The sequence below is a fragment of the Rattus rattus genome, chromosome 7 (assembly GCF_011064425.1).
Source record: "Rattus rattus isolate New Zealand chromosome 7, Rrattus_CSIRO_v1, whole genome shotgun sequence".
Classification (NCBI taxonomy): domain Eukaryota; kingdom Metazoa; phylum Chordata; class Mammalia; order Rodentia; family Muridae; genus Rattus; species Rattus rattus.
Genome location: NC_046160.1, coordinates 28,349,464 through 28,362,861, shown reverse-complemented (window position 1 = coordinate 28,362,861; position 13,398 = coordinate 28,349,464). Strand labels below are relative to the sequence as shown.

Genomic DNA, 13,398 nt, shown 5'->3' with positions numbered 1-13,398 from the left:
GGCTATGTATTATCCATTAACTTAATTTTCAAATGTTTACTGGTGGCTTCTCATGAGCCGGGGACTGATCTTGGCATTGGTGTAACCAGCCCTTGTGTGGTTCATCTTCTAGTTGTTTAGTGGGGTCTGCGGTCAGGAAGCAAATCAGTTACCTGTGTTAGATGGCAGTAAATATCATAAAGACATGGGCTATGAGAACAAAAGGTAGAGAGGAACAGAAGAGGGGCTATTTCCTATATGATGGCCATAGAATGTCTTCCTGTTGTGGTATGTGGTATGGTAAGTGGTATATGGGCAAGGCCACAGTGGACTAATAAGCCATGCTGAGTTCTGGTTGGGGGTCAAGTGGGCAAAGACCTGAGGTGGGCAATGCTCAGATGTTCAGGGAATGCAAGCTCTCATTCTTAAAAATATAGCAAGACTATGATGACTTCTCACATCTCCGTCATTGCTTATGATTCTTGCCTTACTGCCTTCCCTTTCTATAGTCACTCATCACATTCTAGGCCTGTCTCTGCTGCCTTCTTTCCCCACTCCTGGTCTAATATCTTGGAAATTTACTCAAATTCAGACACCTTGTCTTCTTGACTGGATTACTGAAATCACTCACACATTAGAGTCTCAGTTCTGCCTCCTTCCCATCTTTCCTCAACACGTTCCAACCTCAGAGCATTTGCACAAACTGGTCCCTTAGCCTGCAACTCTTTTCCCTGTGTCTTTTCTCCTCTCCATCCTATCACATTTCCCTCTCTCTTTTTAAAATGAAGTTCGAGTGGGTGTCACATGCCTTTAATTTCAGCACTTGGGAGGCAGAGACAGGTGGATTTCTGAGTTTGAGGTCAGCATGGTCTATATATTGAGTTCCAGGACAGCCAGAGCTATACAGGGAAACCCTGTCTCACAAAACAAAAACAAAACAAAACAGAATACAACAAACAAACGAACAAATGAGTGAACATTTCATGTTACCTACCAGTAAAAATTCCCCTATCACTCTCTTCGCTGTTTCCACCATCCTCCTTTCTCCCTACCACATATACTATTCCATAGAGCAGAGGTTCTCAACCTGTACATCATGACCCCTTTGGATAGGGTTCACAATTCAGATATTTACGTTAGGATTCCTAGTAGTAGAAGAATTACAGTTATGGGGTAGCAGGAAAAATAATTTTATGATTGGGGGTCACCACAAAATTAGGAATTGTATTAAAGGGTTGTAAGCATTAGGAAGGTTGAGAACCATTGCACTAGAGCCTTCTATACTCTGTTTTCTCCCCTCACCACTGTTTTTGACATCTTGAGTGTTTGTTTGGTTGTTTACTATATCTTCCATGAAGGTAACAACTTCATTTCTAGCCTCAGTTCTAAGAAAGGCCTGACACTTACTGGGAACTCAGGAAATATTTGTTTAATGCATCATCACAAAGATGTCCCCTTTGTCTAGAACCCAAGACAAGGCAGAAATACAGCAGCCTCAGTTTGGATACCCACCTTCCGCTTGCACTAGGAACTTCAGTGTGTCAACCAAAGACTTGTCCTCTTTTAGGAGCTCATAGGTTGCACTGGCGGAATACTGCTCCACCTCTCCTGTGGGCTTCAACTCCAGCTCATACCTAGCGATGTCACATCACATTCAGTGCATAGTGTTAGCTCTTTTAAAGACGATAATAAGATCCCTCCAACAATCCAGCCTCACATACCACAAAAAGTACATGTATGATTTTTAACATTATTTCATGCTCTTAGCTAGTCATGATCCTGATGGTTCTATGTAATCCCCCCCAAAAGCCTTTGAGCAAGGAAAGCTCCTGGGATGCTTGGTGCTTTTTGATGAGTTGAAATGTGGATATGTGCCTGTCATGGTAACAGCAAGTATTGAGAATGGGGGAGGGGGATGAGGATGAACCCCAAAGCATTGTGATGTCTTTGAGCACACTGGTCAGCTTCACAAAGCTTATACAATAGTTCTAGAGACCCTGAAAAGGAATGGGCAGACTGGAATCTGCTGTGACTACCTCATCCAGTGCATGAAGAATATCAAGGAGGTACACAAAATGGTGTCCAAAGGACCACTGTTTGAAGTTCCCAAAAGATGATATGAGCGCTTAAGGTTGGTAACATGGACCTACAATCCTTGGCTTTTTTCTCTTTACCCCTCCAGGTAGCTGGTAATCAGATGCTGGATGAACACTGAGTATCTCTTACCGTGTGTCTCCTGTCAGTGGGTAGTAAGAGGCAGACTCTGTGGAGCTGGCATTGGAGTAAGCCCCTGTGGTACAGTAGTTCATGCCGGTGAAGAAAGGCTTGCAAGTTGACCAGGACTTCCTGTTCTCAATCAAAGGTGGGATCACTTCCGTTTTGGTGGTAGAGACCAGGTGCAGCGTGTTGCTGGTGAAGAATGAAAAGATGGAGTTGTCTTTGCGTCATTAAGATGCTTATGGCTGAATCCCACCATGCACATGTTCATCCTCTATCCCTCTCTTCAAACCAACCTCACATTTTTGGCTCACTGAGAAGCAGATATAAGTCCGAAGAGCATCAACCAAATGATTATAAGGACTCTCAGGTTTCAGCTGCGACACTGGCTTCTTTGCGTGCATTACCTTTCATCCCTCCACTGCAAGCATGGGATTCCCAGTTTACATGGGAAAGAGAAGCTTGGAGGGTAGGGGTCAGATGCAGGTGGACGAGTGGGAACTCCGCCTCTTTCGCATGTAAGGTTTCTTACGTTCTGAGTTCTTTCTACTAGCACAAAAATGCTCACGTGTTGTCACCTGTGCACTAAACACTGCACCTCTCTCCTTCCTTCTAAGCCCTCTTTTGTCTCCTCCACAATCAAGAGTTTTTCCTCCTTTCAGTGTTCTCTCCAAAGACCTTAATGCCTTACACTGACTCCCCCTCCTTATTTCCCTGTAAATATTTGCCAGTCTCTCCCTTGCTCTGCAATCCAATGGCACTCTGTGTGTGTGTGTGCGTGTGCGTGTGTGTGTGCGTGTGTGTTTGTGTGTGTGTTCTTTAAATATCTTTACCCCTTTACCCCTCAACAATCTCTTGCAATACATATCCAAACACTTAAAATTGTGGTTACTATGATTCTACCATGAATATATTGTTGTTCTACTAAATAAAACAACTTTTAAAGGATGCAAGGAACATAGATTATGGAAAACAACAATTAGCATTTTGTATCAGTTTAGCCTATAACTGGATCTCATTCCTAGATGATTCTTTAGAAGTATCCAAATGTAAATTATTCTACACACACACACACACACACACACACACACACACACACACACAGAGAGAGAGAGAGAGAGAGAGAGAGAGAGAGAGAGAGAGAGGAAGTGTTTTATAGAGATGCTCACTCATATCCAGATTGAGATACTAGAGTTTAACCTTTTTAAACTTTGTGACACTTTAGAGATGTACTTTAAAAATGAGAAAATAGAACCAATTCTACCCAAGCCCTAGTTTCTTCTTTGGAATATGGGCTTTTTACAAGGCCACCATCCCTGCTTTTGATGGTGTCTTAAGCCAAGCTTTCCTGATGGGCCAGTGACAATCTCTTTAGGGCATGTTTACCTTGCACCCCCTAGCACTGTTTCTTATTTAACACCCCCTCCATCTCACTTGTTTATATTACTTGTGCTCTGGCCCTAGTTTCTCTATTCTTGTCCTACACAAACCGTTGTTTGCTCTTGCTTTCCTGTGTCTATCTCTTTTAATTTTTTCTTTTTTAATTGGAGTTTTTATTTACATTTCAAATGTTACCTCCTTTCCCAGTTTCCTGTCCATAACCCTCCTATCCCATCCCCCCTCTGTCTGCTTCTATGAGGGTGTTCCCTCACCCACCCGCCCTTCCTGACTCCCTGCCCTGACATTCCCCTAGACTCCACCTGCACCTGGAGCTGACCCTGTGCTCTCTGTACCCAGATTCCGTGTCTATATCATTACTGGGCTCACATCCATAGGTCCATTTGCTGACTAGGTGGTTTAAGTGAGTGGTTTCAGAGTAGCAATCCACTATCTCACTCCAAGCTATAATTCTCTCCTCCTCCTCCTCCTCCTCCCCTTCCTCCTCCTCCTCCTCCTCCTCCTCCTCTTCCTCTTCCTCCTCCTCTCTCCCTTCTCTCTCTCCTCCTCTGTCTCTGTTTTCTATTTCAATGAAGGCCCCATCACTTACCTTTCTTCTTTCTCTTTAAACCATGACCTGTTAATTGTCAAACACTCACTTTTCTATTTCCTGACAATTCCTAGAGCTTCTTAACTTCTCTCTACTCCTAAATAGTCCTCTAATACAAGCCCCCATCTCCTTTCAACCCTAACTTCTAACAGATCTCCTTCTATTTTTCCCTTTTACCTTTTTTGCTCCCCAGAAACACTAGCTCATCTTAATTATACTCCTCAATTCCCTTGGCTTCAGAAGAGTCTACACTCTTTCCAGGGACTTAGGAGGCTAGTCATGGTCCAAGGTGGACTACCCTTTCCCACTATAGCTTCCTTATGCTTCCTGTGTACTTTACTAAGTCAACTTGTTTAACTCTTCCAGCCATTTTCTTCATCTTCGAGGCCATTATAGATACCTTACTCCTTGCATGGACACACATTCCTTTCTCCTTTGCTTGAGTCACCCTGACATAGCTTTCTGACTTCCAAAGGCTTCCTGATCGATGATTTCACATTATACTACTTTTTCTTTCAGCCAGCCGGTGACTCCTTACTGCTCTTCCTTTAAGTGCATGCCTTCCTTGTAGAGTTAAAATCTAGGTGATCAGGGTCCTTGTGAATATCTTTCAACAAGATTGATACAAACTAGGCAATTACATGTTATTTCTGAGTAAGGAAAGGAATGTGTTGAGGATACCATTCAAAGTAGAACTCTTAATGTGTAAGGCTGGATCCCATAATCATGGGACTATGCAATCAAACAGAATTCCATAACCACCTAACTACTGACTAACCAGCAGATGCTAACTAATGTAGAGAGGCACAAAAACCCTTAGTGAAATGTGCAAAGTAGAGGCAAAGGCAATCTTCTCCTGTTTCCTGGGAACCTGGGTTACTCAACTGTGGTCTAGCCTGTCTAAATCCTGTGCATCCACACCCAATTCTCTCTTTCAAACAGGCCAGATAGACCTCGGTGACAGAATTACCTGCCACTGAACAGCTTGACCGGCCTCTTCGGAGAAGGAATGATGACCTTCAGCTGCCCAGCCTTCAGGGCCACTCGAGCCTCCAGGCCTGACTCGTGGAAGAAGTTTGTATTCATCTGAACACCGCTCTTAGCGAAGTCTGGGATGATGATGCCCATATTTGTCACAAACTCCAAAGACACAGAGGGCTTTGCCACTAGCTCTGCCTGAATCTGGAAGTCAGAAAGGTGACTTGTTCAGTTTCATGCGGTGCCTCAGCACTCTAGCAGACAGCTCGACCTCTCTTTCTGAACCCTGGCAAATGTCTCTGCTAATTCTCGCCATAGGGACCACAAGTGTGCTTTTAGGAACAAAAGCTGAAACAGTTTTCCCAGAGTCAGGGTGCATTTGCTAGGCCTTGGAAGAGCGTGAAATAACTTTGTTCTCAGATGAAAAGGTAACCAGGGTCTTCATTCATCGAGAGAACAGCTAGCTCCTCTTTCCATTATGGCATCTCAAGTAGAGATGTTGAGAGTCGATATGTGCTGGTAGAATCCTAAGATTCCTCATACAAATTAGCAAGAAGACTGTAATCGTGATGCACCTGGCCTTGAAGTGAAGCATGTGTGCAAGGATCCCACCCTGAAGGAAAAGAAACAGTCATTGAATCGATGCATTAGTCTTACATTGGCTAACTCCAGTCTCACACCAGCCTTGATCCCAGGGGTGAAGACTCCAGATGAGGACACTTGCAGCTGTAGCCCTACTCCAGTGGGGAGCTCAAAGGCATTCTCCATGAAGATGTAGTGGAGAAACAAGTCATCCTTTGATCCTTCTCTGATGGCCTGTACAATCTGAAAATCCAACAGGAGACAACAATGAATGTGGGTGAGTTGTGTTAAATGTGGACTCCTAAGTGCCACACAGCCATGCCTCCTTATTTAGAAAGAAGGGAGCTAGTGCATTTTGATTATCTGGAGGACCCATTGAATGTAAGTTCATGGTTACTGGTGTCAACGCATAGGATATAATCAGTTTCTCTGGCTTGAATGTCACGTCACTTTAAACTGCTGATTTAGTGGTCCTAGCTGAACCTCATGGCTTTATGAACTTTAAGTTTGATGTATGACATTATTCTCCTCTTGTAAAAATTTGATTGCAAATGAGATTTTACCAGAAGCATATTATATTATGGTAAAATCAACTTTGGGAAAGTTGGTGACTATGAGACAATGTCTGTGTTAATATATATCAAATCTTGCTTTACTTTGTATAACATTTTCACAAAAGAACTTGAGACTTGAGTTCTTTTTCTTTCTTCCTTTCAAAGTGCCAGAAACAGAGCCCAGGCTTTTCAATGCTGGATGACTTCTGTGTCTCTAAGTTACTCCCCCCAACTCTTGAGAGCTCTGTTCTTAAAGCCAACATGATTGTTTATCTAATCATAGGAAACATATTTGTATGTTTCCCCCTTTTTTATGATAAACATATATAATATAAATATAACACAAATGTCAATAATGGGTTAAAGTTTGCTAAAAAACTTCATTACATAATTTTTGTATCATTTCAATGTTTGAGAAAGCTGCCAGCCTAGGTCGAGGAAGGTATGTGGAAAATTGTTTTCTAAAAGATCAAACTAACATGTTTGAAAGATACAACTATTATGATGGCTTTGTTTCCAAATGGTACCAGCTTTTTAGATAAAAAAATCATTATCATCTTCTCATCTTCTTAAGTAGAGTTTTGTGCATATATGGTGTGTGTGTGTGTGTGTGTGTGTGTGTGTGTACACGCGTGTGTGTGCACATGTGCGTCTGCACACATGCGCGTATATGCCCTCATGCATACAGATGCATTTAACTGTGAAGCCAGAATTTAATGCTGGGTATTTTGCTTTACCATTCTCTGTTATTTGGCAAGGTCTCTTACTGAAGCTTCCCTGTTTTGGCCAGGCTAGCTGACCAATGAGCTTCCAGAATCTTCCTGTCTCTTACAGCATTTGGACCATTATGGGAGTGGTTGTGCCTGGTTTTTACACGAGTGTTGACGATTTAACCTCAGGTCCTTATGCATACATAGCAGCTACTTTACCCACTGAGCCACTTCCACAGTCACTTTACCTTTTAAGACTGTGTGTACATGTATATGCATGTTTCCATGTATGTGGGTATCCATGTACATGCATGTGTGTATGTATCTGTGTATATACCACATCAATCTCCGATGTCATTCTTCAGGACACTATTCACCTTGGTTTTGGAGATGGGATCTCTCAGTTTCACTTGGAGCTTGCTAATTTGCCTAAGCCGATCTGCCATAAAGTCCCAGGGATCTGCCTAAATTATCTGAGTATGTCACCACCACATAGTTTAAAGTAGTTTCTGGGGTCTAAACCCAGGTCAGTCTTCTGATCCGGTTCAACTTTATTGATTGAGCCATGTACCCAGCCCTCAAAAACCCTTTACTAAAATTCAGGGTCAACTTGTATCTTGAAGGCTGTACAAAAACTTTCTCAGTTTTGTGAAGTTGGGGATCTAAGAAGAACCTGGCTAGTCAGTGAGCACTCAGACAAGACCTGGGTCACTTACCATCTGGGGCACTCCCCGAAAAGTTTGCACACTATTCAGCAGTAACTTTCCCAGGACTTGGAGGTCTTGGAGCCTGACAAAGCCAAGCTCATTCTTTAGGATGCGGAGATAGGCCCTGGCTTCAGGAATTTCTTTAGATTTCAGTTCTTTGATCAATTTGTCCACAATGGGCATGATTCCATTCACCATGTCCTAGGATTTTAGGAACAAAATATCTAATGAGATACCAGTTCTGCCCAACACTTACAGATTTCTCCGGCCAGTTGCCTGGCACATGAGTGCTCACACTCATGACTTCACTGAAAGCCATGATCAAAATACAGGACAGGCACAGGAATTGAGTCCCACCTTTTAGTGAAGAAGACTTTTTCTAAACAGAGATGAAGAATCACAAGGACTTCTCAGAGATAGGAGTGTTTCCAAAGCAGTGCTTGACTTGAAGGATAGTTAGAGGAACTCCTACTCTCCAGGATGCCAGGACCCCAAGGGATCCTAGAGTTAGGATATTTTTTTGTCCCCTGCCCCCTTGCTTAGCCTTCTATACCTTTACTAGGAATGAGTGATAGGAATTTCTTAAGAAATGGTGGCTATTATAGAAGTCAGACGGAAGTTTGAAAAACACAGGACCGCAGAACCACAATTAGGAGCAAACAAACAGCTCCAAGAACTGACATAAGGCATCAGGAAGAAGATCCAAAATGGATCAGCTTTAGGTGGAAGTCAGAAATCAGAAGTTAACCACAAGCTAACACTTGAAAGCAAGCTATGGTCCTACTTCTAAACCTTGAATATACATCTATGTTCCCTAGAATCTTGTTAAAATGGGATCTGATTTGGTAGAACTTTCTAACAAGTTGTTTTTTATGGTGTCAATCACACAGACTACACTCTGAGTTCAAACAATCAGAGCAATAAAAAACTCCAACCTAGTTTCCACTCCTTTAAGTAAGAGTACATTGTCAGCTTCAAAGTGGAGTTGGTTCTCATTGGCCAGTGCACTGATATGAGTGACAGTAGTGGAGAAGTTGGCAATAATTAGCCTAAAATTTATAATTGTCTCCTTACTGAACAATCAGTAATATCATGGACCATGTAACTTATTTCATTAAGTGATCATGTGAGATACGGATTGTTATTAGTACCTTGTTGATCTAGAAACAGATCAACTACATGTAATATCAGACAAATTTCCCAAGGGCACACACACAGCATGGAGACAGTAAAGTGTGAATCCAAACTCTTGTCTGATGTGACATACTCTTAATCATTCACTGGAGTGCCTCTAGTCAACCTTGTTCCCACTAAATTTCCAAGAGGCTGTTATCTGTAGAGGACACTGGTGCTTTCTTAGTTTTAAAAAGTGTCTCACAATAGCCACAGTGACCATTTCAGGTTGGTAGAACTTTCATGGCTTTTATGCATAGAGATGAATGTCTAGCAGTGAAACCCAAAGCTTCCCTAAGGGGGGGAAAATGACATTTAACACACACTTACCTGTTCATGTTTGTCATCCTTAGCGTAGCCAAAGTGGTCTACCAAGACCTTGGAGACACGATCTGGAACTTGACCATTGACCCAATACAAAGCCTTGTTGAAACTGTCTGGGAAGAGTCCTTGCTTACCAAAAAGGGCTTCCAGGGTTGGCTCAAAGCCCTTTCCTTCTAAACCAATCTGAGAAAGAAAACCAGGCAAAATACGCCATTAGGCTTACAGTTGTAGAGTGGCTCCTGTCTTTCTACCTCCTGCCACTTATGCTCATGTAACTAAATAAGCAGCAGATGAACATGCGAAACACTTGAAAGAAGTTGTTTACTTAAATCTCACTAGACTCTTGAAAGGTAGCACTCTTTTGGCTTTTCCTAGAAGTCACAGCCAAGGATCAGAGAGGATAAATAATTAAGGACTTAGAGTTGGGAGCAGATTCAGGGTTTGATGGGAAAGGAATCATGTACGTAACTCAGTGGAGAGCTCATGCATTTTCTAGGGTTTGGGTTCTCTAGGAACTGCTCTGAGACATCTTTGGCTCTACATAGTCGAAGGACTCATGCTTCAGATGACCCCTAGTGGAGAGAGATGGTTTTATACAGAATGGGCAAACTACACCGAGCTCCTTCAGTCACACATACCTCAAAGAGATCAAATGGAGAAATTCCAAAGACCGTGAGGGTTGTTTTCAGCATGCTTTCTTTGGGAAGATAACTGCTTGGATCAAATACAAGATTCCCTTCAATTTTGACTGAGACTGGGTCAATCAGTGGACTAGAAACAGATTTGGAAATTTGATAGTTTCGGGAAAATTTTCTGAAGTCCATGATTGTTGGAAGTTGAGAATTCACCAGAGCATTTTTGATCAGAGTTTTCAGACTAAATAAAAAAAAAGAATATACTTTGAGTCAGAACCCTATGTCACTTGTGTATTGTCATCTCATGCCCCAAGCAGATATGAAGATCATCGCAACTAAAATATCTGGACACTTATATGTCCCAAAACTTTGGTTCAAGGTCTGTGCACATCACTTTAAGTGTCCCTGAGGACAGGCAGTGCCCCAATGGGGTATTCTCAGTGGCTGATGGGGGAATATGACTCTCACTTACTCTTGGACATAAAGTTCTTCGGAGTTCAAGATGTTGGCAATGTGAGAAGCCACGAAGTTCTTCACCTGTTCACTCTGTTCCCATTGGAGAAGCTTGACAATTTTGTTAATATCTGATGAGGAAGGGTCCCTCATCAGCAAGAGATAGGCAGCCAGTCTCTTCTCCACTGGGGCAACATCATTCACAAACGTATCAAATAGGATCGTTCGGACCTGCAGCAGAAGAGAATATTGGGACCACTCTCTTTTGGTCAAGGCATAGAGTGTACTTGGTGGAGGCTGGCATATCTACCAGTGCATGTTTATGAGAAGTATAATTTCTTTCTAAGATGGTTGCAAATACTAATATCTAATCCTCTTCAGTGTCCCCTAGGATGACCAGCCCAAGGAATGGTCCCCAGAAGATTTGTATAGAATATGTACTGAGCTTAATTGCATTACAATACATATGTCATGACCAACTTATGACTTGCTTGTAGACCTGCACCTTAAGAATTTGTCTTACTGTAGATTAGTTCTAACTGTCTAATTATTAGACAATTAGATTATTGTCAAAATAAGATTATTTTAATAAAGAAAAAGATGGAAAATGATTAAGTTTGGACAAGATGGTTTCTAACATTTTGGAGTTTTTGCCACCTAAGTAAGATCAAATTCACCATTGAACTTGATTGGGTAGTACCAATGCTTTCCTAAGATGAGATGATGATCAGTAGATGACAATAGTAGCATGGCATGTAGCAAAAAAATGTGTTCTATCTCATGGATTGGCTACAAAGTAGTGTGTCTTTCATGTCCACTAGTCCTTGGGTGTCAATGGGTTTATTGAAACTGACAAACAGATGATGGTATTGGGGAACCCAGTTGGTGAAACAGACAATGGGTGGTCTTTACACTTACAGAACCTTGTTGATCAGCATCAACTTTCACTTTTAGAAACGCACAGTTTACTTTACCTCATCTCCCATCTCCATCTTCCTCAGGGCCTGGACAGCAGCTTTCTGAATCTGCAGAGATGGTTTTGTGCTTCTCACACAGTTGAGGACGGAGGACTTGAGTGCTGGCATCACTTCTTCCATGGTTCTGCCCATATTACCAATGACCTTCATTGAAAAAATAAAACAAGAGCTCATCACGGTACAGAAATAAGGGCTTTTCAGGATGGACATTTTTGAAATGATGTATATAATGCAAAATATGGAAAAATACCTTCAGAATCAAGAAGGTGTGGTCTTCATCCCCCATGCATTCATTATCAATCTGCTTCATCAGGTAACCAGCAATATCTTCCAGAACTGGGCTCCTTAAATGGTCCATAATAAGATAATAGCTACCAAGTTAAAAAAACAAAGAATTGTAAGGCAAAGTTAAACCTCTCTTAAAATCTAAACTCATGTTTACTGATTTTTATTTCAAGTTGTCTCTCTCAAAATGAGCTATACAAAAACAGGGGAGAAAGCACTGGGATTTGAAGGTGGGCAAAGTGCTAGCACGAAGCAGAGATTTGAGGCTTCCTTTGCTCTCAGGACAAGAGATGTAAGGTGAAGCAAGGCAAGGTGGAGTCTCACCTGTTAACCGCGTGGCTCAGTGCATACAGGGTGGCTCGGCTCTGCAGTTCCTTGGCAGTATTAAAGATCTCCTGCAGCCTCTGCACTGAGGGATTTGGGATCAGAGCCATCAGGTAGGTAACAATGTCTATCAGGAGGGGGTGAGCCTTCTCAGTTTTCAGCCACTGGAGGATGCGAATATAGCACTCCGGCTGTCCACACTGAATCAAGGCTTGTAAAGTGATGGGGCTGAGGAGAGAGAGAAAAGAGAGAGAGAGAGAGAGAGAGAGAGAGAGAGAGAGAGAGAGAGAGAGAGAGAGAGAGAGTTAGTTACACAGAGGATCTTCATGACAAATCCACTATCCTCAATTCCTGGCATATCTTCTGCCAGGAGAATACTTACACAACCTTTTTCACTACCCATAGCTAACTGCCTTTCACACTACAGCTCAGAGCCCAGTAATCATGATGACTTCCTCCATGATGTTGCCACCACAGAAACAATTAGACCCGAAGCCAATGAGGACTGTTGTCACTGTCCTTTCATTGTGACGTAGTCTGCACCAGCGTGGGCCATTCCTGGCCTCAGTGCTTCCTGTGAAGCATCTCAGTCTACAGAACAAGTATTATCTGTACAGCAAGTGGAGAAACGGTACTGTTTTGTTTAGCTCAGTTCTCTGCTAGCCTTAAAGGTTCAATGGAGGTTCTTATGGTGCTCATAATGGAATTAGGATTAGACGATACCCATAAAATGTGAGAGCTACACAATACTCTTGTATGCTAGCACACAGATACGTGTATGCCTTCAGTGTTATGTGTCTTGCCAACAGAACTCTAAGCAATTTAGATGATGGTTCTCCAAGCAGTAGCTATTAGCTAGTTAACTGGTTATGTGAGTTGACAATTAAATAGTTCCCAGGATTCTTGGGCTAAAGGTTCTGCAGCTCCCACAGTCGTTTGGGAATTTGATTTGCAACCTTAAAAGACCTACCTGGACACTTCGATCAGCTGTGGCAAGAGGGATGCGATCGCTTCACCACTGAGACCTCTCAGCTCAGTAACCAGTTTATGGAAGAGATTTGCTCTCTGAGCATTCTGCTCTGAGATGGACAATTTTTTCAGTTCTTGAAGGGTCTTCAAAACAGCATCAGCCTGCTTTGGGGGTGATGTGGACTTGGTGCTCTCGAAAGCCAGACCCACTTTGTTGAAACCTGGAAGAAGAGAGGTGTCAAGTTAGTTTTCCTTCTGTATGTAGCTCAATGTCTTTGTTGACTTTAAACTTGAAATGCCGTAGGTTTCAGCACAGGGAAAAAGAAAAGACAATGACATCAGACTCTGAGCTGCATATTTTCACTCACTCTTCATCACCCTTTTGAGGGGGAATGTTTTTCAACTTAAAGAGAGGAGAAGGGAAATAGGGCGAGCAACATAATTTGATTATTCTTCCAAAAATCTCATTTCTTTATGTGTATCTCTGTGTGGATTTGTGTGCATAAGTGCATGTTCCCACAAAGGGCAAAAGAGGATGTCAGAT

General features: G+C 42.3%; 1 protein-coding gene across 1 annotated transcript in view; it reads right to left on the bottom strand.

The window, feature by feature from the left end:
• Positions 1 to 13,398, bottom strand: part of Apob (apolipoprotein B) — a 38,585-nt gene that overhangs the window by 15,892 nt on the left and 9,295 nt on the right. Inside the window, exons 9-20 of the mRNA XM_032909188.1 lie at positions 12,856 to 13,075; positions 11,886 to 12,113; positions 11,527 to 11,647; positions 11,274 to 11,420; positions 10,319 to 10,530; positions 9,850 to 10,087; positions 9,218 to 9,394; positions 7,724 to 7,915; positions 5,819 to 5,986; positions 5,154 to 5,365; positions 2,206 to 2,388; positions 1,492 to 1,613 (exon numbers count right to left, since the gene is read on the bottom strand). Of these exons, the coding sequence (XP_032765079.1) occupies positions 1,492 to 1,613; positions 2,206 to 2,388; positions 5,154 to 5,365; positions 5,819 to 5,986; positions 7,724 to 7,915; positions 9,218 to 9,394; positions 9,850 to 10,087; positions 10,319 to 10,530; positions 11,274 to 11,420; positions 11,527 to 11,647; positions 11,886 to 12,113; positions 12,856 to 13,075 (2,220 nt within the window). The remainder of the gene's footprint in view (positions 1 to 1,491; positions 1,614 to 2,205; positions 2,389 to 5,153; positions 5,366 to 5,818; positions 5,987 to 7,723; positions 7,916 to 9,217; positions 9,395 to 9,849; positions 10,088 to 10,318; positions 10,531 to 11,273; positions 11,421 to 11,526; positions 11,648 to 11,885; positions 12,114 to 12,855; positions 13,076 to 13,398) is intronic.